Source organism: Rhodamnia argentea, chromosome 2 (assembly GCF_020921035.1).
Source record: "Rhodamnia argentea isolate NSW1041297 chromosome 2, ASM2092103v1, whole genome shotgun sequence".
NCBI classification, from domain to species: domain Eukaryota; kingdom Viridiplantae; phylum Streptophyta; class Magnoliopsida; order Myrtales; family Myrtaceae; genus Rhodamnia; species Rhodamnia argentea.
The window spans coordinates 5,167,412-5,190,171 of NC_063151.1; the positions used below are offsets into that span (position 1 = coordinate 5,167,412).

At 38.2% G+C, this 22,760-nt stretch overlaps 3 protein-coding genes across 4 annotated transcripts; 2 read left to right on the forward strand and 1 right to left on the reverse strand.

Annotated features, from left to right (window-relative positions):
* Positions 1-889: 889 nt before the first annotated feature.
* Positions 890-6,414, reverse strand: LOC115750005 (heat shock 70 kDa protein 16). Its single transcript, XM_030687088.2, has 10 exons — positions 6,257-6,414; positions 4,689-6,001; positions 3,917-4,129; positions 3,566-3,661; positions 3,324-3,467; positions 2,885-3,085; positions 2,089-2,235; positions 1,886-2,014; positions 1,677-1,807; positions 890-1,331 (listed from the first exon to the last, which is right to left on the reverse strand). The coding sequence occupies exons 2-10, from the start codon at positions 5,856-5,858 to the stop codon at positions 1,241-1,243; spliced, it is 2,322 nt and encodes a 773-aa protein (XP_030542948.1). The 5' UTR covers positions 5,859-6,001; positions 6,257-6,414; the 3' UTR covers positions 890-1,240.
* A 5,718-nt stretch (positions 6,415-12,132) lies between these two features.
* On the forward strand, positions 12,133-15,883 carry LOC115750009 (1-acyl-sn-glycerol-3-phosphate acyltransferase-like). Of its 2 annotated transcripts, none has more exons than XM_048274365.1 (7): positions 12,133-12,741; positions 13,369-13,728; positions 14,141-14,290; positions 14,626-14,724; positions 14,796-14,888; positions 15,427-15,652; positions 15,706-15,883. In XM_048274365.1, the coding sequence occupies exons 2-7, from the start codon at positions 13,414-13,416 to the stop codon at positions 15,720-15,722; spliced, it is 900 nt and encodes a 299-aa protein (XP_048130322.1). In that variant the 5' UTR covers positions 12,133-12,741; positions 13,369-13,413; the 3' UTR covers positions 15,723-15,883. The 2 variants fall into 2 exon arrangements, with proteins under 2 accessions (XP_048130322.1, XP_048130321.1); XM_048274364.1 differs by having other exon boundaries at positions 12,135-12,531; positions 12,627-12,741; positions 15,427-15,883.
* A 1,694-nt stretch (positions 15,884-17,577) lies between these two features.
* Positions 17,578-22,178, forward strand: LOC115750010. Its single transcript, XM_048274347.1, has 4 exons — positions 17,578-17,653; positions 19,489-19,693; positions 20,481-21,618; positions 21,708-22,178. Exons 3-4 carry the CDS (start codon positions 20,545-20,547, stop codon positions 21,789-21,791), a joined length of 1,158 nt encoding a protein of 385 aa, XP_048130304.1. The 5' UTR covers positions 17,578-17,653; positions 19,489-19,693; positions 20,481-20,544; the 3' UTR covers positions 21,792-22,178.
* Positions 22,179-22,760: the final 582 nt, after the last annotated feature.

Sequence of the window (22,760 nt, forward strand, 5' to 3'; positions counted from 1 at the left end):
CGCTAAAGTAATGCAGCGATAATATATTAATATCTACCTCTGTTTTCCTGGCCGGCTAGCTCAAAATGATGTCTGATTATAGCTGAACAACATCTGCCGGGTCATCTGCTTATGTACGAGCACCAGGTGAAGATGGCTTTTGATCGAACGTAGCAACTTTCAACCACCGATATAAGCTTTCCTAAGTCCGAGATATATGTCAATCCAAGTCTACCGTAGATTTTTAAGTTAAAAGCCTTCAACAATCTAGGACTATACCTTGGATGGACTTTCCTCCTTTCGCTTCTATGAGCGAGCTCGATTTTTTTTTTTTTTTTGGGGTAACCGAGGCAAATATCTGGATTACCGGTAATGATCGGCCAAAACAATCAGGTACGATTACCATGAATCAGTAGCTTCTTTTATGACCACCTTGGGGCCATTGCGGGCCTTTATGCAAACAGAGTCTGATGGTTGCCTTGCCGACGGTCAAAGACCCTCCTAGGAACTTCCTGGAAGTTCCTATTTCTTATCAACCTATCTTATTTTGATTTTGGGGATCTTCGGTGATTTTTCAATCAAAGGGTATGATATAAGAAACTCCATCTTTATCCTATCCTATCCGAAGTTTAATCCACGCAACCACATATTGGAAGAATTACAACCCAGTCTCAAACCATCCTCCTAACTTCTTGGAGAACAGGCCATCAAAATCTAATTACACATCGAGTTACCCTCGCTTGATTGTGTCACCATCCTCATTCTCTTTGGTTGCAAAAGAGCTTCTATATGCCGTGTAAGAAGCCGCTAAACCATCAAAGGCTCTTGCCCTCTGTGTAGGGTACAACTCGCGACTATTGCCATGGCAGAGGATAAAAAAACAGTAGTTATTGTCAAAGCAGAGGGCCCATATAAAAAAAATTACCTTAAAAAAGGACCTAGTTTCACAACCTCCCTCACAGCAGGGAAATCGGCATTAGATGAATGGATCATTCATTTCAACCATTTTCACAATTCCTAACGGAAAAGAATTCAGAATCAAACTCATACGGCAAAATCACTTGACCACGACTCTCTCAGGTTCCGTCGGTTTCTGTATTTCCTTCTCCCATTTCCACACCTTTGCTTGCTAAATCTAAAATGTCAAAAAGGAAAACCTAAAAGATTTACATCTCTTGAAAACTAAACCCTGTAAACTATAGGGCATGAGCTCACTGGTAAAAAGGGCAAAAAGAAGTGAAGTGACCTTCCCACAATCTGTTCAATCGTCACTGGAAGTGTGATGATCTGGTCCTTCGGACTCTCCCGGAGTCGGGCTAGACGTCCTTTGCTTGAGCATATGCTTCCATTTCCTGAAATCCACAAAAGCAAATGTGATAATCCGTTGACAGATTTAGGTTCCACAGAAGGAGAAAAACTCTAGTGATAAAGTTCCACCATGTCATTGGGAGGAGAAATCATGCCTCAGAATATCCAGTCGCAGAAGAACTTTGCTTACCAATAAAAAGTAATGAAGTTCATCACAGAGGCACCAAGGGTGTCTCTTTATAACAATGTACAAGTCAAAATCAAACTAGCATGTATTGTTCATTTGACTTCATGCAACAAATATTAAGAACGGCACGCCACAGATAGAAAGAGAGAGAGAGAGAGAGAGAGATTTTTCTCATGGTACTGCAGTAAATAAAGAGCATTACATTTCTAGGTCCTCTGCCCTTCTCTTGATATCGCTTGACCATAGTACTGGATCAGTCTTCTTAGGCAAGGAATCCTGTTGCTGGGTCTTCTCTCTCAGCCACTGTTCAGCTTTATTGCACTCATCCACTATCTGAGATATGGGAAGCCAAAGACATCAAAGAAAGTCCATACTACATAAAGACTTACCATTTAAGTTTCTTAATCATACCAATTCTCTGTCTTTTGGCGGAAGTGACTTTACAGACATCCTATACTCCACAATGCGATTCAGTAGGTCTCTTGTAGCTTGCGCTCTAGCTTCTTCGTCCTTATACCGACTCTCAATTGGATCAACCAGCTAAAAAGCAAAACGAAAGTGAGCTCCGCGATGAAAATGGGAAGACAGGCCCTAGAATTTAGATAGAAAATCACCTTGTGTAGGTCCTCCAGCTTCAAAATATAAGCATTTTCAGTTTCATCGTCACCTTCATCATAAAGCCAATCCTCTGTCTGTTGGAGACTTCTGGAGATCCCCTCCCTCTCTCGATCACTTGCAAAGCTCCGGTACATGTTCAAAAGCTATTACAATGAGCATTGACACATTATTCTCAGATGATACAATATGGAAGCACAGATAGAAACAAGACTTGAAAGAACCATCTAACCAAATAAAGAAAAACACACAGAAGATGCTGGAAATAGGGATGGATGATTGAAACCAGAGATAGAACAGCTCTAGCACCATAAGATAAAGCTAGATCTGATGTAGGTTATGATTTCACAATAGGACGAGGAAATGTTCTCCTCTGCAGGAGAAAGAAGTTCACAGTATTATCAGAAAGCCTTACAGATGCTAAAAACAGACTATGACCACCCAGCTTTGGTCTAACTGAGAGTAGAAACATTTCAAAATCTTCCTATCTTTCCCTACTGAGCCAGAGAACAGGGACGAAGAAAGATTCCAGTCCCATCAACTTTAGGCACTATATCCATAGGAATCAACTGCTACAAATTTGATGAACAAAAACAAAAAAAACCACATTATACATAACGTGCTTTGAAAATGTAAAAGGGGAGTGTATGAATGTTTAATTTCCTAATTGTGTTTCAGACACTTAAACTCATTTTCAATCTTTATAAGTTTTAAGAGAGAGCTCAATTAATACTCAAAAGGCACTCATTTACAAGATCTAACGAGAAATATTATAAGCAGATATCAACGCAATACCTTGTTCCGCGTCTCATAAACATACGACTCCAAAGCATTTTTCTTCTCTTTCGTTTGTTCAGCTATCTTATCTTGCTGAGCCAACTGAAATTCTTTCCCTTGAGCTTCTAAAACCTCAGCTTCGGTCATCCCACCATACATTTTCAGATGAACCGGTATCTCATGTTTTTTGGTTGCTTTATGTTTGCTGATGTGATGATCCTGCCATAGAAAGATCAGATGTAAAGGAATTCCATTTCACGCGTGTCAATGAATCTCATTCATGCACTCTCACACGCATTTAAGCTTACTGCCAAGGCTAGTCAAATTATAAAATTCCATAGTGAGAGACATAAAATTAACTATCATTATTCATTCTACCGAAAGCTACCATTAATCTAGTTGGAACAAAAATAAACACCACTAATTATAGAAACAGTATTACTGCATAACAACATACAGAGGCATGTGAGGATTGAGAATGTAAATAGGTCCCATCATCAACACCATTATGTCCAGCAAATGAAGCCTCGGAATCCATTTTGTCACTATATGCTTGAGTGTCATCATTGCTAACTGAACCATCGACACCGTCCTCTATCATCTGCAACAATATGGGCATCAACATCATGATAATTGAAAAGAAAACTCAAAAGTTTGCAGATGAAATAACATTTTCATGTATAGGAATAGCAAACTGACCGTGGCGGAATCAACAGTGACAACGCCATGAAGGTTTAATTGAATTCTAACTTTAACCTTTGACTTTTCTCTGTTCAAGCCTTTGATGGGGCCAACCTGAATTAACGGGAGCGTATAAACAAGAGAGCCAAGTTACTATATCTACAACCATATCTACTTATCACATCTCTGGATGAAGAAAAGGGGCTGACCAGAGAAGATTTGAGGACCAACTAATAATGAAATGACTTTAAAAAATGATTTGATGCTTGAATATCTTGCATGTCTAATCATTCTAAAATCTAAGTAAATTTCTTATAGACTCCTAAAACAGGAGCAGTAAGATTAATCAAGTTAATATCCTGTACTCACCATGAAGCAACTTATTTTTGAAGACTCGCCTGGAGGGAGCTCATCGGGATTAGCATAAAATGCTTCCAGCTGGAAAGAGCTACTCCTTTGAAGCGTCAGTACTTTAACTCTTGGAATAAGGTGCCCTTTTGGAAACAACACGCCATTTGACCCCGCGCAAATTGGGCCTCCATCTAATGAGAACCCTATGGAGAATGGTATTGAATCCTGTACCTGCATAAAAACAGAGTAAAAATTAGTTTCGCTCAATATAACTAGCGAAAAAGAAAGATAAAATAGATGAGTAACCAGAAATGCAAAAACATAAGATTGTGATAGAGTAGATTGGACTTCAGTACACGATTAGAATACCAAGACAGATTCATGCACAATAGACGTACTTCTGGAATTTATGCCAGCACGTTTGAAAGACTGGCTATCCTTGATTCAAGCAACTGGGACAAAAGTGGTTAAATTTGTACCACATAAACTTGCAGGTGGGATGACATAGCCCCTACCTGTTGTGTAGTAGGTCTTATGGTACTCAGATTTGGTGCAATGCAAAACGGAAAGTACATACCTCCCAGGTTGGACTAAACAAATTCCTATGCCACATTGACTATGATTGTCAGGAATATAAATGAAAATAAGAGAAGCCCGAACACATCAAGAAAAACAGAACTCGGGGTTTTGATACCGGACTAGAAAGTCCAACTCAGAAGCTTAAGTCACTAGGTTGAAGAAGAGTGCACCCATAGCCATGAAAACAACAATGTGAGAAATTTTAACATACCTCATATTCTCTGACTCGGAAAACTGGACTAAGCATCGCACACTGTAGAGCACATCCGCGAGCTACACATTCACTCGCATTCAATGACCTTCTAGGTTCTCTTCCGAAAATAGTCGTTAACAATTTAGTAATAGCTGGTATCCTAGACCCTGATCCAACAAGCTCAACTGAATGAAGCCTCTCAGCAGGCAACGCTGCATCAGCTAACGCTTTTTTGCAAGGGATACTGATTCTCTCCAGTAATCCGGATGCCAGTTTCTCAAATTCGTCTCTTTTGATATGCCCCTTGACATCTTTCTCATCCATTAAACACTCAATATTTAATGGTGCCTCTGCATTGGCACTCAAAACTTTCTTCAACTTCTCACATGCTGCCCTCAGCCTGATACAGGCCTTTGCGTTCGAATACACATCGATGTTGTACTGGCCTTTGAATTGTGCAGCAAAATGACTAAACAAGACCTCATCAAATTCTCTACCACCCAAGCTTCTATCGAAAGCATGTGACAGGATTTTCATATGCCCAACCTCAAATGATGCAATGCAAACCTGAGTATCACAGTGGCCAATGTCCACAAATGCAACATAAGTGGGGCCTCTGCTAGAGAAGTCTGTCTTGTAAATCCCATAACTGAGGGCGGTTGCAGTACAGTCATGCATCAACCTCAAAGGCTTCAACCCAGCAATCGTGGCAGCACTCAAATATGCTCGTCTTTGCAGGTCTGTAAAGTATGACGGAATGCCAATAACGCAATCTGAAACAGGGATTTCTAGATTCTTCTCTGCAATATCTTTCAAATGCGCAAAGAGCATTGCCATAACCTGAGTTGGCGAGAACATGTGCTTTTCTCCAGCATATTGTATTTGAATCAAAATGCCTCCGTCCGGACCTTCGCAAGTTTCTAGAGGCAGCATTTTAAGCTCCTTTTGAACATTAGGATCCGTAAATTTTCTACCGATCAGTCTCTTCACCTGAGACACCGTCGATTTCGGGTGCATCATTGCCGAAGCAGCCCCAGCAGAACCTAAAAATCTCTGCTTCTCCCCAAAACATACAACAGCCGGGGTCTCGCGATTCGACTCATCATTCAACAGAACGTCGATGCCCCGCTGCTTCACCACGGCGATCACACAGTTTTCATTTCCTATATCAAAGCCCACCACACTCATTTTGGAACTCACAATAGACAAAACATATAACAAGCCTTAAGCAACCGGTCCACTTATCCAAACATTAACAAAAGATTTCACTGATTAATTCTGTTGCATCCCTCCGGACTGAAACCTACGCCAGCACATCTTGCAAGATACACCTGATTCACAGACATGAAACAAATTTTGGCAAATCACTACAATCGCAAGCTAAAACGGGAAACCGAAACAAATTCCGTAAGCTGAATTGCACGACGGCACGACCAACGAAACGAAATTGCACCCCAATCGAAACAATCAACAGGCTATTGGATTAAGAACTGGAGAACACATAGAAATTAGCCGTAAATGGGTGCAATCGGATGCGAGAGTGGTCAACTATTGACTGAATAAGAGAGTGAAGGCATTGGATTTACCAGGATTACAAGCAAGTAAATTTTCGTGGGTTGGAATCAAAACGTAGTCTTGACTCCAATGAAGATGCAAGAAGCTTCAGGATGCTAAGAGGGAGATGAAATTAGCGGTGGTAGAGAGAGAAAATCTGCGCTTTGCTCGCGCAGAGTTTGCCGTCTCAGGAAAATACGGAAATTGCATTCTTTTTCTTTTGTAATAAAGGGCGGGTAATTAAAAAGACAAAAAAAAAAAAACACGTGGCCGACTGTATGAATCAATCGAACCGGGAGCCGCTGTTACGGTCGGCCGGTTCCGGAACCACCTTAAATAATATATTTTTTAAAATATTTCCAAAAGGTAAGGCTCTGTTTGGCGGTGATTCTGATCCTCTGTTTCTGTTCCCAGAAACAAAAAGATTAGAAACATATTTGGTAATGAAAAAAAAAGATTTTGATTCTGATCCCGGGAATACTTTTGGACCACTTTTCAGAAGCAAAAAAAGATTATTCTGGTGTTTTGGAACACTTTTGGGGATAACTTTTTTGCATGATATACTTATGACTTATCCCTCATACCGATAATTAAAATTTTAATATAAAATGGTATTATTTAAAAAAAAAAAGTCTACGTGGATTTTCAACTTTACATAAATTAAAATAAATTAAAATTCAATTAAAAACTAATTTTCTTAAATTAAAATTTTTATTTAAGGTAAATTTAATAAAAAAATTTGAAAAATTTAAGAAATGGGGGACATAAAAAATATTTAGATTTTTAATTTAATAATTTAAAAATAATTAAAAAATTAATATTGAAAAAAGCTAAAATTTTGAAAAAAAATTCTCGTCACCAGATTCTCCCCCTCCCCCGTTTTTTTTTTAAATAGTTTTTTTTTGTAAAATTTTAAGCCTATATTTAAATTCAATTTATATTTATATTTATATTTAAAAAATTAGTTTTTAGAAAATTTTTAAATCTAATTTATATTTTTATATTAAGGGACCTCTAATACTCATTTTTTTTTCGAATTTGATCTATTTTATTTTTTATTCTAATTAAGTTTGTATTTTTTATTTCCTATTTTTTTTTTCAACTTTTATCTTTTTTTTTTTATTAAAGACTGGACCCAACCCTCCGCTTCGCAAACTAAATCTCCATTTTTTCTCCATTTTTCGAGCCGCACAAAAAATTTGTTGAGTCGGGTGAAAAAAAAATCAATGCAGTTGAGTTGCGGGTCTTGTAAGCTTGTACGATGTGTAATTACAAGAGTGCAAAACTATAGGCGGTTGCATAATGAGGAGCTTTTCTTTCATTTTTTTTTTTTTTTGGTAATCAATCTAAAAGTCACAAGAAATAATAACAAACAAATGATTTAGACACCTTACCAAAAAAAAAAAAACAAATGATTTAGACAAATTCTGTAAATGTAATACGAATTACTTTTCAAACAAAATAAACGAGTGCATACTCATGACAAATTGACAAACGAATTGGGAACGGAAACTTTGTTGCTTTTTCTTTTTTTTTTGCTCCATAATCACTATTTGATTATTTTCCCTATTCTTTGTCATCAAATGTGATTATATAATTATTTGATTTAAATGACAAATTGGGAACGGAAATTTTGTGCAGCTACCAAACGCGTTTATGTTCCAGGAACAAAAATTTTAAATAGTTACCAAATGCGTTCTGATTCTCAAAAAATCATCCAGGGAACAGAATAAAAAAAAATGATTTTGATCGGAATCATTTTTTGGGAACAGAATCACCGCCAAACAGAGTCTAAACCTAAACCTAAACCTAAACCTAAACTTAAGATGCTTAGATGCTTACAATGACTTTCAAGTTTAGTGATAATACTATACAATTAAAGAGGAATGGTTTGGTAAATAGGTCGTTAACAAGAAAAATTTAACGATAAATCACAAAAAAAAATGATCGGTCTATGATTGGACCGCCCGAGAACCAAATCGGTTCGGTCTCAACACCATCCAATTTGGTTCCCGATTTTAAGGTGGGATCGGACTAGGGTCACAACGGCAAAATATTATTATTATTATTGTTGTTGTTGTTGTTAATATCATTAAATTCCGTGCATAATCTCTCAAACCACTTGGTTGATCACATCTAATAAAAGTTCTTTCGTTTTGCTGCTCCAACAGCAACTCGTCATTATTAACGCTAAATGCTCTATTTAGCACGAGTTGTCAAAACAACCAATTAATTTCATGTGACCACAAACGTATTTTACATTGAAATACATGAGAAGAGACTCAGTCCAAGAGTAACTACAGAAAAATTATCTTTGCTAGGGTTTGGACACGTTACCGTGCTTCATATAGTACTATAATATCGACTGGCACGTTGCCGCAGAACAAAACGAAAAATTAGTCGACACAACATTATCTACCTTTCCGTCATATTAAAAATTTGACCTTGTGGATTGCTTAATTGTTTTTTCATTTTTCAACATTCATAACACTTGGTTATGAATCTCCATTTACCTAAGTATCCTCTCGAAATAAAGTTTTTATGGCTTTATGTATGTATGTAAAGATAATTTTGGAGTCATTTGACTCCAAAATTATCTTTACATGTGATTTACGTGTCAAATTTGGAAGTGGGAGACTTATCAAGATGATAAATTTCGCGGTCTTAGTCATTTTTCATAATAAAATGAAAGGGATAAATCTTCATAAAGCTGCCCTACACCCGTGTTTTGATGGCTCGATTAGTAATAAAAATAGAAAATTAGTAAAGTTTGTGTCTCCTTCACAGATAGAGAATTCAAGATCTCATGCACGAGACATATCTGCATGCACTTAGTATTCATAATATTTCAAAGGTTTATGTCTACAGTGTAAACTGGTTTTATTTACCGACACTTGTAAATAATCAACGTCAAAAGTTCGTAACCGAGCTTTTTCCTGACTTTAGGACCATGCAAATACACGACGAATTAAAGGCATTGTATAATATAACTTGAAAATTAATGTAAAAGAAGCTTGATAAAATTAAAGAGAGAAATAAAGGGAAAAAATGAAAGTAGATAAAATTTAGTGAAATGAAAGTTAAAAGGAATAAAAAAAAAAGAGAAAATTCCAAAAAAAGCCCAAAGTGCTTTCATTTTTTCAAATAAAGGCTAAAAGTGAACGTTGTTTCAAACAAGGGTTTGAAGTGCTCAAATTGTTTCAAAGAAGTGCATAGCCAAAGGACATTTTTATCCTTTACTTTTTTGAATTTTTTTCTTTTTGCATTTTTCTTTTTTTCATTTTCTTCTTTCTCCCCTCCCCTTCCCTCCCCTCCCCAGGCCATCATCGGCTCAGGTGAGGGCTCGCCTGGGCCGACATCGGGTGAGGGCGAAGATTGCCCTCGCCGGTGCAAGGGCAGCCCTCCTCCGCCCGGGCGAGAGGGCCCTCACTCGACGCCGGCCCGAGCGAGGGTGGCTCGACGTTGCCCGGGCGAGGACGGCTCGAGGCCGGCAATGGCCGGGAGAGGGAAAAAAGAAAAGAAAAGGCAAAAAATAGAAATTGCAAAAAAAAAAAAAGAAAAAAAATTAAAAAGAGTAAAGGGAAAAATGCCCTTTGGCTAGCCCTTCTCTGAAACAATTTAAGCACTTCAGGCCATTATTTGAAACAATATCAACTTTTGACCCATATTTGAAAAACGAGGACACTTCAGGGTCCTAATTTATAATTTTCCCAAAAAAGAAGAAAGGAGGGAGGAAGTGACATATGTGATTTCATAGGAAAAATTGTCGAAAAAGTCATAAATCTATTATACTTTTGTCAATTCAGTTTTAAACTTTTTGCATTTGTGCTAATTCAATTTTAAACATCTTGCACTTGTGCTGATTCGGTCCATTTGAATAATTTTGACTAACCAGACTCGACTTGGACACGGGCGCCGCTAACGGGGCAATTTTTAGTAATATTTAATATTTTAAAACTTTTTATTTTTTTTATTTTCCTTTTTTTTGTTTATCTTCTTCCTCTATTAGAGATCGTTTGGAGGGAAGGCTGGCCATTGGCATTGTCATTATTGGGTGAGCTTGACCTCGCCCGGTGACGATGGCGGCGTCGGTGGTTGGGGAGGTCGAGTCTCGTTGGCCCTTGCTTCCGAGCGGTTGTCGATCCGGCAATCGGCGGGAGGAAGAAGATGAATAAAAAAAAGAAGAAAAAAAATAAAAATAAATAAAGTTTGAAAAATATTAAAATATTATTAAAAATTATTTCGTCGATGTCGGTCGGATCCACATTAGCATCAATCGGCCAAAATTGGTTGGATGGACTAAATTGACACAAATGTAAAAATGTTTAAGATCGAATTGGTACAAAAAAAGATTTAGGACTAAATTGGCAAATGTGCAACATGTTTATGACTTTTTTGATAATTTTTCCCAATTTGATATGTCCTTCTATAAATCTCCTTTAGTATATAAAATAAATAAAATAGATATATTATTGATATATTTTTTTTTCTAAAAGACGCATTGATTGAAAAGGAGAAAATAGGAAAACATTTTAAATGCGAGTCTAGGTATTAAAAAAAGGATTAATTTCACGAAAAACTCCAAATTGATACACATGTGATTTTTTAAACTAATTTTTTGGCCATCAAAAATCTCGAATTGATACATCTGTGACAAATTTACCTTCCATTAGTTTTCGTTAAATTTTACCGTTAAATTGCCGAGTTAGATGATATGTAGCAATTGACAAGTGTTTCAGTGTGAGGTTTTTATCTTCCGTTTGTCACATATATACTAAATTGAGATTTTTTTGTGATATTAACATAATTTAACAGAAACCGGTAGTAGAATAAATTTATCACATATGTACCAGTTTTGCGTCTTTGATGGTCAAAACATTAGATTGAGATAAATTTACCATAAGTGCGCTAATTTGATTTTTTTTGTGATTAAAAAATTAATTTAAGATAAATTTGCTATAAGTGTATTAATTTAGAAATTTTTCCTAATGGATAAGCGCAGAAAATGCATCCAACTCTCCCTTTTCACCACCAATTCGCCCATGCTTCGCAGGGCGCTACCAATTTTTTTTTTTTTTTGGGTCGGATGTGCGCTACCATTTTAAATTGCATATTTGACTTATATTCTTTTGGAATCATATTATAAATATAATGACGACAATGACATATAATTGTATTTTAAATGGTCAGTGGGCAAGTGAAAGATGGGGGTATGTTGCTAATACTTTACCAAAATATTAAACTCTCATAAATAAAAACATGTTCCGTTTGTTTCACAAAAAATAAATAATGTGAAAAATATTTTGTGAGAAATGATTGTTTGTATCGCTTTCAAAACATGAAATTTTGTGTGGAACAAACAGAGTCCAAATGGGATTTCACTAGACATTGGACAAATCTTAGATTTTTAAACACTTTTTAGGTTGCGTTTGTTTCGTAGAAGATGAATGATTTGAAAACAAGTTCCAAAAATTGTCACTCGAATCACTTACTAAAATGAATGAACGAAAAACATTTTCATCGTTCATCAAAATATTTAGATATGAACTGTGATCGATAGTGAAAACACTTTTATTAACTAATCAATTTAAGAAATATAAGTGATCATCTTAAAGATTTTTTTTTTCAAATCATTCATTTTTTACGAATCAAAGAGAGCCTCAATTCTTGAACGTGCCAATCCTCAATCATGAGTTCTAACGAGATGTGTTGGGATAGACACTCTATATTCTTATCTCGTGTTGGGTAGACTCAGACAAATTCTTTCCTCGGTCAAACCAATTAAAATATGTAGAATATCCATCGGTATCATCCTAATTGTTTAAGGCTGCAGATAATAAATCACTCGGAAGATAAAACCACAAAATGCATCCACAAATTCTAGTCCCGAGTGGCGAACATTGAACAAGACGTGAAGGAATGCGACTTCTTGGAGTAGTAGTGAAACCAGACAAAGTTAAGCGGAGCAGCAGGCCGCCGACGGGTAGAGAGACTGAAGATTCATTCATCGGATCGGACAGAATATGCTGTGTCCCAAAAAGAATAAATCCTAGTAATATTCGTTCCGCTTGGATTATGGCCTCAGAATCAATCCATCCGTACCGTGTACGAGACCATCATCGCAACTCCACTCGCACGTTAAAAGCTACGAGGAAACTCTCCGCACATCGAGCGAATTGATCTCACGGAAGACCGTACGACCCGTTTTAATTATCAGGATCAAATGGGTCGTGTTGTATAGTACTGAATCGGGTCTGTCTTCTCTCGTCGTTCGTTTCGGCGCCAGCTAAGATACAGGAGCTTGAAAGTAGACCTTAGATTCCCTTCTCGCGTTCCCTGCACTAAATGCTGCGGAAGCCTCACGCTTTCGGGTTCGCCTTTGCCCTCTCTCTCTCTCTCTAGGACTTTATCTTTTGCCTTCGTTGACTGAACTCCCACTTGGGTCCTCTGATTCGGCCCTTTCTTTGACCGACACCTCGCGGCGGAAGCAGCGATTTCTTCCTGGGCATTTTGTCAGGTACCTTGTCGACTAAGCTCTTTTTTCGATGCTTCGGTTTGTTTCGTCGCCGAGAACAATCTTGGAGGCCGGACTTTTCTCGTTTCTTCTCGAAGCTACCAACGCGAAGATTCTTGTTTTGTTTTATGTCTTGTTCTCTCTGGTTTTTTGGGCTGTACTTATCTTTAATTCAGATACAAGTTTAGATTTTGTTTCAAGCCATATGCTTCTTCGGGGATATGAATGCCCTTTGAGTGATGAAGCTTTATCCTAGTGACTCGTTCTACCAGTTTTAATGCGCTGATCAATTTTTAGGCTTGTTAAGCCAGAGCGAGGCTCCATCTAGCTGCTGAGAAACTTGAAAAAGGAGTTGCACGGTGATACCGACTTTGTTTTTACTTAGGTTAGGTTATTGATTTAGCTCAACTGTATAGGGTTAATCTCTGTTGAAATTTGGGTAAGGAGAACATTAGTAAGGTTCTTGGTTGTAGTGGAATTTCTCATCTGGTGTCTAGTGACATCAAGTTCCTTCACGTTGAGCTGTAAGTGTTGTCCACGCCGGGATCAGTTTAAAAAAGCAATTGTAGTTTCGACAATTCTGCCAGTATTCTGGTGTTATTCCTAAATCTTGAATGTAAACCGCCCCAGGTGAGTACTAGAGAGAAAACTCCATTGGGGCTTGCTCATTGATCCATGGAGACTAGTGGGGCCAGTCATTTGCTTAGGTACAGAAAATTGGAGAACTTCTTCAGTGCTAGCACTTCTGAAGATATAGGAGCACCATTGAAGGTTGCGGCAAAGGAAGAGGTGGGGCGGTGGGCTGATGTGTTCAAGGATGATGACGGATGGGTGTCTATAATGATATCATGGTTAAAAATAATTACGTGCTTAATGACGATGATGGTAACAACAATCATCTGGGCGCTAATCATGCTTGTGCTGATTCCGTGGCCATACGAAAGGGTACGGCAAGGCAATGTTTATGGCCACGTGACTGGTAGATTGATGGTAAGTTTTGTGTCACTTTATTGTTCATGTAAACCTTGTTGTTAATCTTTAGGGTAGGTCATCAGCTTATTTAATCTTTTTTTTTTGTGGGTTGCTGGTATGTTATGTATTATGACACTGACTTTTGTCATTTGGATACCAAAACAAAACCATCATTTTCACCTTAGAACCAGGGCAAAGTTTAAAAGAAAGTGCTTCATTTCATGGCAGTCTCCATTAAAGTACACTGAAAATGAAGCAGATCTTTGATTTCATTCTCTCAGTTATGTGGGATACACATTTGTGCGACGTTCTTGATAAGCTTCTTGTACAATGTTAGTGTGAGAAAATCCCTCGGTTTGTTCTACTTTTGTAGTTGCTGTTTACATGGATGACATATGTTGTGATCAATAAACCGAAATTATGGTTGCAGATGTGGATTTTAGGGAATCCTGTGACAATTGAAGGTTTGGAGTTTGCTAATGAGAGGGCTATTTACATCAGCAACCATGCATCTCCAGTAGACGTCTGTCTTATAATGTGGTTGACTCCCACTGGGACCGTTGGCATTGCAAAGAAAGAGGTACTTTGACTATGCATTTTGTTCAGACATGGTAACTGATCTTCAAGAGAACATCAATATGATGAGATCTAATGGGAGATGCCTCTGAATAATAAGCATTGAAGACAATTTGCCTTGCTGTGAAGAATGACAATGCTGCGTTTTGCTGCAATTGCATAAATTCACATTAAAAATTTTCATTTAAGTAGTGCGAATAATACTATTCATGCTAGAAAGAACATGAGGTCTATTATAATTCGCTGTTCATGTAACCTTGAGTTTGTTAAAATGGACAAGCATCATATACCATTTCGTAGTTAATGCAGATTGTTACTTATCAAAAGTTAATTATCCAGATCATTTGGTACCCTTTTTTTGGACAACTCTATGTGTTGGCGAATCACCTCCGCATAGATCGTTCGAATCCAACTGCTGCCATTAATTCAATGAAAGAGGTATGTTTGCTCATCAATGCTAGTCTGCTCATACATCGTCGTTCCTAAGTCGTGAATATCTTTATTCTCAGGCAGCTCGTGCTGTTGTCAAAAACAAGCTCTCTCTAATAATTTTTCCTGAGGGGACCAGGTCAAGAAGCGGACGATTGCTTCCCTTCAAAAAGGTTAACTGCTCAGTTTAATATTATTCTCGGGCATGCACACAGATCTGCTTGTCTTTTTTCATTTCACATCACAACCACGATTAATATATACAAATGCTATGGATTTTTCTTTCCTGGCCAGTATCCACTATCCAGGGTCCTTTTTGTTAGACAATCTGTTCAGATGCCATTAGGATCAAAATCTGCATCAAGATTCTTCACAGTGCAGATTTCGTGGAGATTAGCAGAATTTAAATGTTGACACTCCCTTACGTTCAATCGGTCATTATGACGAAGATCTTATGTAATTTTAATGTTAAGCTTCGATGTTGATGCTCTGCAACATACTTACAGATCATATTTGATTGAAGAATCTTAACAATGTAGGTTCTTTGGGAGATTAGGAGAGATTCCATCGAAGTATTAGTAGACGATTCTTTCTGGACCGGTTTTCTTTACAAAAGATCTTGCTAGCGTTGGCTACTTAAACTTAACCGAGCTACACTTCCTCGTTTATGCTTTGCGACAGAGCATTCATATAGTTGCTTCCTCTATGCAGGGTTTTATCCACTTGGCATTGCAAACCCGCCTCCCTATAGTTCCTATGGTCCTAACCGGGACTCATCGAGCGTGGACAAAGGGCAGCCTCCATGTTCGAGCTACGCCTCTCGCTGTAAAGTATCTCCCTCCTATAAAAACCGATGGATGGGTGGCTGACAAGATCGATGACTACGTAAAATTGGTCCACGACCTATATGCTCAGCACCTCCCTGAGTCCCAGAGGCCTCTCGTGGCCCCTGATCCTAGTAATAAATCATGAGGGAAAAACATCTCGTCTCTCTTGTAAATACTTAGGCTAGAGAGTTACCGTATCAAGTACTACAGTAACCAATGGCCTGTATATTCTTTTTCAGTTGGGACATAGGGTTGGCTTTTAGTCTTTATGGTCATGTTGTACTGTTGTCTGATCAGATTGAAATTTGAGCAACCTAATTACGTGCTTTGCTTCATATGAACATTTTTCTAGCCACTTGACTTGTGTTGTGCAGTGACAGAGGTAGACTCCTTAATTTTCAAGGTTTTGCATGACGTAATATTTTTTTTTTTGGTCGAAACATGATGTAACTTGACATGGCATGTCTTCCTTCTCAGCATCATTTTGTTAACCCCCAATAGATGTTTACTCAAAAGTCAAAAACTATTAGGGGAGAGCAATGTTGTTAAACTATATATCTATATACTAATGAAATAAATCAAACTGAAAGTATTTGGCTCGATAGATTCCTCTCCTATAAGCTCTTTCTTAGAAAATTAATGATCTAGAAAATATTTTCCAAAAATCAGTTGCTTGTATTGTATCTTGTCAAATAATTACTCGATTCCAACCAAAATAATAATAATAATAATTAGTTGATCAAAGTATCTTCATTATTGTCAACACTATATGTCTAAAATTTTTCATGGTCGGTGAAAATATTTTTTATTTATTTATTTTTGTAAGTGATTCAATTGATCAATTTGAGGAAAATATTTTATGTTTTCCGAATCATTTTTTTCCTGCAGAACAAACCGAACATTAAACCGGGGGGGTTTTTTTTTTTTTGCCCAAAAAACCATCTCAAAAATCTCATGAACCAACATATTCCTGATATATTGTGGTGTATTCATATTAAACATATCAGAGTTTTTTTTTTCTTTTGGGTCAAAACATATGAGAGTTCACAAACATCTTTTAGACCATCATGGAGTGCAGCGATACATCAGCGTTATGCATGGGTGCTACGCTATGATTGCCGGGGAATACCAAACGTCACCGTATTAGTATTTTGAAGTGAGCCAATAGGAAAAACATCCGAATTCGACTCTTCGGGGTACGCGACTTTTCTTTGCCCCGTAAACTTCAGTTGTAATTTGTAAACCCCTAAAAATTTTTAAAAAGTCTTCTCAAGTTTATTAAAAGAGAATTTCATCATTCATATGTCAATTTTCGTCGTTGCGAAAAATTCAAACGCAACTTATTAGTGTGGCTTACGAGGCAAAAAAAGTTTAACAAAAAGGAAAAAGTATTTTATATGGCAGATAGATACACTAAGATGCATGAGTGCGTTTGAAATATTTTTCTAAATACGGTTATTTGTATCGTTTGAAAAAAAAAAATAAACGAAAAAAAATATTTTTATCATACACGAAAATATTTAAGCATATATTGTATTTGATAAAGAAATCAAATTTTTATTAATTATAATTATTTCAAACGGTATAAATGATTTTTTTTTAAATCATTAACTTTACGAGAAATGAACGGAATTTTGATAAGTTATGAATCTTTACTCACCTCGTTTGATTACTTATCTCATTCATTGTCAATTCTTTAATGAAGCTTCTTTTCCAAACGAGGACAAAAGATTGAGCCGATAGAAACAAAAGAAAAATCACCAAGGAGAAAATCACCAACTTTTTAAACAGTCCTACGTCAGCAAAATCCACGTGTCCGGGATTGGTTGGTCGGTTGGCCTCACTCGTGGCAATTAGCGATTGCGGAGGTTCCAGCCTTCCAGGTTGTACGTCACAGCACAGCACAGCACAGCACAGCACCGTGACATGTTTGCATGTAGAGAGGGATTCGTAATGGATGGAAACCTTATTAATACTCACAACCACCATAATAAATCATCCCCTGACCATCATTAGCACCAAAATAAATCAGCCTGTTCGTTGAAAAAAAAAATTGTTTTACCCTACTTTTCCGACGTCAATGGCGGTCGCTGGGCCCTCTTCCATGAAAGGTACACATCTCTCTCTCTCTCTCTCTCTCGCTGTGTTTTTTATTCGAGTGACGAGCTCTTCAAATTTGGCAGTTTCCCAGAAAATTTTCGGCGATATTTTTTAGTTTAGTTCATCAAGTTCTGAGCTTTAACGTTTCCTGTAGCTGAATGAACACAGAGTCGAAAGAAAATCATCAGCTAATAAGTGGGTGTTCTCTGTTTCTCTCCCTTTTTCAAGTGGGCGTCGAAAGCTGATAAACTAGTTGAATGTTTAGGAATTTGCGTAGAGCTAATCTCTGCTTGAGTTGGGAGATTAAAGACAGTCCCAAGTAGCTCTTTTTGTCACTTGGTCACTGTTTCTTCTGTCCTTGTTTCGAATAGCCGCATTTGTCTTGTTTAATCGCTTGATCCTATGTGTTTAAGGCCATCGCGGGCGTTGATCATGTAGGCCTCGTATGGGTTATGGAAGGCTTACCCGTTTGCTTACTGTTCAGGCTCGCTAGCGCATTGTAAATGCGTTGAGTATGAAGATATATTTATCTCTCTCTCTCTCTCTTCTTTGCCAACATGGGTCTATTGGGAAAACAATGTGGCTATAGATATAAAGACTTACTGAAACATTGATCTACATGTGATTTGACAAAGATTAGTGGGATGTTATAATATACAAGGGAGAGACAATATGCGGCTTGGACTAAAGATGATGGAGAAAAGTGCTGTGTAAGAAAGCAACTTGGTGGGTCAAGGCCTGTGTTCCATTTCCAATAATCCTTGAAGGCTGAAGTGCCAAAAAAATTTGCTCAAAGAAAAATTGGTGAAGTTTCATTTCCATTAACGATTTTCATTGACTTTAACATGACAGGTTTTTCACTGACAATGGATGTCATCATGTGTTTATATATAATATCGGTGACTTTCGTCGTGTTAAAGATGAACCCGATCAATTTTTTTCCCATAGTTTTGGTGCTAGTGTACAGAAGCATGCCAAGTGCTAATGTGGGATTTTGGGAGGATTATCAATGGAGGCAATTATGGTGATTTTCACATATATTAGGAAGGATTTATCTATATATTATATCATCCATTAGTTAGATAGAGAATCTTTATGAACAAAACTCGATATACTTTCACAGTGTTTTGCATTGAAAACCATTAAATAGACTCGAGTAAATCGGGGATATGAATACTGAGCTCTCAAGTATAATCTTACAGAGCCATGTTCAGGACTTCACTTCAGCAGAACAATATCATGAACAAGTGCTGTGCTCATGGTTTAATAACTATAGGACATCCACTAGCCTTTTGGGTTTTGTCTTCTGGTCATCTTTTAGAGTTCTAATGGTGGAAAATGTATACTTCTATGTCAGTGTCAGAGAACAACTTGGAGAGTCACCATTCTAGTTCCTTACCAGATCATCCTTGAAGGCTGAAATATAATGAGATTTTGCTGAAAGTGTAAATGGAGAAGTTTCTTGAACAAGATTCATCAACATAACCATCATGAACCTTTCAATTAACACTAAAAGTCGGCATGTATCTATATATGAAACGAGCAAATTCTGTCAGGTTTAACATTAAGGCACATGATCTTTGAACTTGTTATGGATGTGTGCTTGCAAACAGGCAGCACACAAATAAGCCTGTCAATGTTGGTTTGAATATTTAGACTGTAGCTCTCTTTTGCACCATAACTAGAGTAATGGCGATTTACTGCATCCACTAGGCAGGATCCATTTGCATATCTACTTTTATCTTTCATTTTTTAGATGGAGAATCTCAAGGAACGCATTTTACTATACTTCTTTTGTGATTTGCAATTGATGGTTCAACTTTCAAGTTGTCAAATATAACTATAGAGCCAGACATAGGACGTCAGCTCAGTAGAACATGTCAAGAACCATTCTTATGCTCATGGTTTTGACTCTATAAGACCAGCGCGAGGTTTGTAACTTTGTCTTCGGATCATTTCTTATTATGCTAATGGTAGGAAAATGTTAGACTACATTGTCAGTTGGAATATTTGTGGAAAACCGATGGCAGCTTCAACATTCACTTATCAAGGTGAGAGTCCATCATCCTAAATGCTTTTACCGAGACTGCTAGGATCTAGAACTTGAAGCTCACACATTTGATTGCTTCTCTTCTCCTTTAGTGAATGTTTGCAGTAAGCTTTGTGAGCATTGATGTGTTGAGTTCTTCAGAGCCAGAACGGGTTTTTCCTCTTTGGAAGTATTAGCAGGCTTCCTCTTGATTTTTCATCTCGCAAACCTATGTTTTTCCGTTACATCGTATTGTAGCATGCTTATCACGACATGTTACCATTTCCCTGTCGGTGCTCTCTGTTGCTATGCTCTAACACGAGCACTAGATTGTCTGCCTTCACGGTTTTTATGTGATCTGGATTTGCCATAAACTTGTCAAGTGCACATCTTACGTCATTATTTGTATTTGCCAGTAATCTTAATTTAATTTTCCTTTTATTTCTTGTTCATTTATTCATTTCTCTGCTAGACATTATTTGATACAAGCTACTAGCTGTTGCAGAGTTGACAAAAAATTTATGTTAATCCTAATGACAGGGTATGAGGGTCTGGAGTGTTGTACAGATAAAGATAAATGGAGTTAGTTAAATTTGATATTTGAATTGCAGTAGAACTCTCGTGAGCATTGAATTATTTTCCTTTGTTAGCAGATTAGCATCAGTTATTAAGCCCCCGGCATGAACTCCACGTGCCGGCAATGCACGGCACAAAGTAACATGATTGCTCTATATATGGCACCTCTTTGACATTTCTCTACTCATGGTCCTTTCAGACTTAATCACTCAAACATATGATTTTCCTTTTAGCAGCAAGAGGTGAAACTAGAGCATGTTCTGTGGAGAGGGCTAGAGAATAATTCTAGCACGCAAGATGAAGAAAACAAACCAAGATACCATCCCTGATCCCTCAGCAAACTCGCGTAAGCGCAAAAGGGGGCGGCCTCAAAAACTTACAATTCCAGGGGTTCAGAATTCAAGTCCCAGTGAGGCTGCGGATGTACCTGAAGTTCAACATCGAGATCCTCGGGGTAATACTTCTAACCCACCCGTGCATAGAGGTTCGAAGAGAAACCAACCCCATCAAGTAGATCGTGTTGATGGCGTAGACGATGTTATGTTGGGCCAGAGGTTTTCTGGTGTTGTTGAAGCAGAATTTGATGCCGGTTATTTGCTGACTGTTAGTCTTGGCAACCCCCAGAGAACTTTAAGGGGTGTTGTGTTCAAGCCTGGATGCCATCTACCTGTTTCTGCTGAAAACGACGTGGCTCCTGGATTGCCAATGATCCAAAGAGTCGAGATTCCCCGTCCAGAGAGAAAGCGCCGAACCCGGGCCTCTAATGCCAATTCAAGAGAGAAGAATGCTAGTCCTACCCATGCAGCACCAGTTTCTGCTTATTCAGGCCCCTCGAATGGCAAAAAGGTGCCTCTAGCCAAGACTTGGGCTGCTAGTGTGGCTGCTGAGGATAAAGACATGGCTCCGCCAGCAATTAAGGATGTCTATGTGGTTTCCGAGTGTAAACAGGCCCCACCAGGTGCACTCAAAACTTTTCCTCCTCCTCCACCCCCTCCGTCGTCAAGTCAGATAATGCTCATGGATCGGGTGACGAATTGTGGAAATGGAGTTCACCAGGCCAGCCACGAGGGTGATCCGTGGGGGCCTTTTCACAATATCCCGGAAGAGATATGGCGTAAGACGGAGGCCTTTTCGATGACCTTGCCGCCTTGGACTACTGAGAAGCTGCTGAGGAAAGTCATTTCGAGTGTTCAGGGTAAATCAAAGCCGGTGAACAGGGATGCTAAAAATCTTAATTCGGAAGAACTCATTGAAGCAGACAAGCCAGTCGTTGTGGAGCCTTTACCACCTCTTGAACTCGAAAATCCCCCATCTTCTGCTCGTGGGTATCAAGAGCGTAGTGAAATGGGGAGGATGGCTGAATTGTTGCAGGTATTACAATCTTAATTAGATGGTCTTATATTCACTTCATTGGGTTACATTGTTTGTGCCTTTACTCTGAGAGCACACAATTTCACAAGGCTGTGCAGGAAGCAGAGAGGCAGAACCAGGAGGTTCAGGCCAAAGAACCTGATCTTGGTGGTGACGATGAGCAGATTAACTGAAGAAGGAGACTAAGCTTGGGGAGCGGGATAAATTATAGATGAAGAACGACCAACCTTAGATGTCATGAGATCTAAGATAACTTTTATTGTTTAGGGACTGTTTATTTCCATTAGCAATCTGATTGACATGTTCTGCTTAATGAGCTAAACTGGATGTAGATTCAATGATAGTTTCCTGTTTACCGCTTCAGAGTCGCAAATAGTTTTTGTATGCTTGGTTGAATCATGCTGGATCGAATATTGTAATTGTAGTTGGAACTATTCATTTTATGCTAACTTCTCTGTTCTGTTTATCCTGACTTCTAGAGTTTTGAACATCCCTGTGGGAAAGTCAGTGTGATTTGCACCTCAAGCCCAACCTTCAGTAGCTTAATAATAGTAGCAGTACTCTCCAGGCTCAAAATGGTTTCTAGCACGTGCTGATTGAGGTATACAACGTTATTTAGTATTCTCCGAGTCTCTGAGCTCCGCATCTTAGTTTGCGGTGCATCGTTTAAGCTTTTGCTTCCATCTAGCATGGCTTGTGTACTGTAGCAGTTCTTGGAATTGATTCGCTTCTAGTGGAGATTTGATGGAAATCTAATGACCATGTGGAACATAATCTGTCCAGTTGAATGCAGCATTAGTTAGTTCAAATGTAGGTTGGTGCATTTTATATGCAAAATCTACGAATGATAGGTGATGGTGAAGTCTCTTAGATTTGCGCGTATCACTTTGTGTGCTTCGAGATTGTCCCGGTTCCAGGAGATGAGGATGCCTGCCGGAATCCTCCCATCTTCAAAGTCTCGTTCAAGGTAGACATCCACCCTTTGGCCCGTAGGGAATCATGGAGAAAGTCTCATTTTTCACCTGACCTATGAAATCCCATGGAGCCTCTATACCGGAGCTTGATCCGGTGCATCTAGCTTGCCTATTGGAAATCTTTGATGCCCTCAAGACCAAGGGTATCGCATCGAACTCGAGCATAGT

Excerpts from the sequence above, each read along its gene's own strand:
- LOC115750005 (XM_030687088.2), bottom strand. The coding sequence starts at position 5,858 with ATGAGTGTGGTGGGCTTTGATATAGGAAATGAAAACTGTGTGATCGCC. Across the intron at positions 3,086-3,323 it reads CTCAATCCTCACATGCCTCT|GATCATCACATCAGCAAACA; the intron begins GTATGTTGTTAT and ends TTTCTATGGCAG. Across the intron at positions 2,236-2,884 it reads TTTATGAGACGCGGAACAAG|CTTTTGAACATGTACCGGAG; the intron begins GTATTGCGTTGA and ends TCATTGTAATAG.
- LOC115750009 (XM_048274364.1), top strand. The coding sequence starts at position 13,414 with ATGGAGACTAGTGGGGCCAGTCATTTGCTTAGGTACAGAAAATTGGAG. Across the intron at positions 14,291-14,625 it reads TTGGCATTGCAAAGAAAGAG|ATCATTTGGTACCCTTTTTT; the intron begins GTACTTTGACTA and ends TTAATTATCCAG. Across the intron at positions 14,725-14,795 it reads CCATTAATTCAATGAAAGAG|GCAGCTCGTGCTGTTGTCAA; the intron begins GTATGTTTGCTC and ends CTTTATTCTCAG.
- LOC115750010 (XM_048274347.1), top strand. The coding sequence starts at position 20,545 with ATGAAGAAAACAAACCAAGATACCATCCCTGATCCCTCAGCAAACTCG. Across the intron at positions 21,619-21,707 it reads GGATGGCTGAATTGTTGCAG|GCTGTGCAGGAAGCAGAGAG; the intron begins GTATTACAATCT and ends CAATTTCACAAG.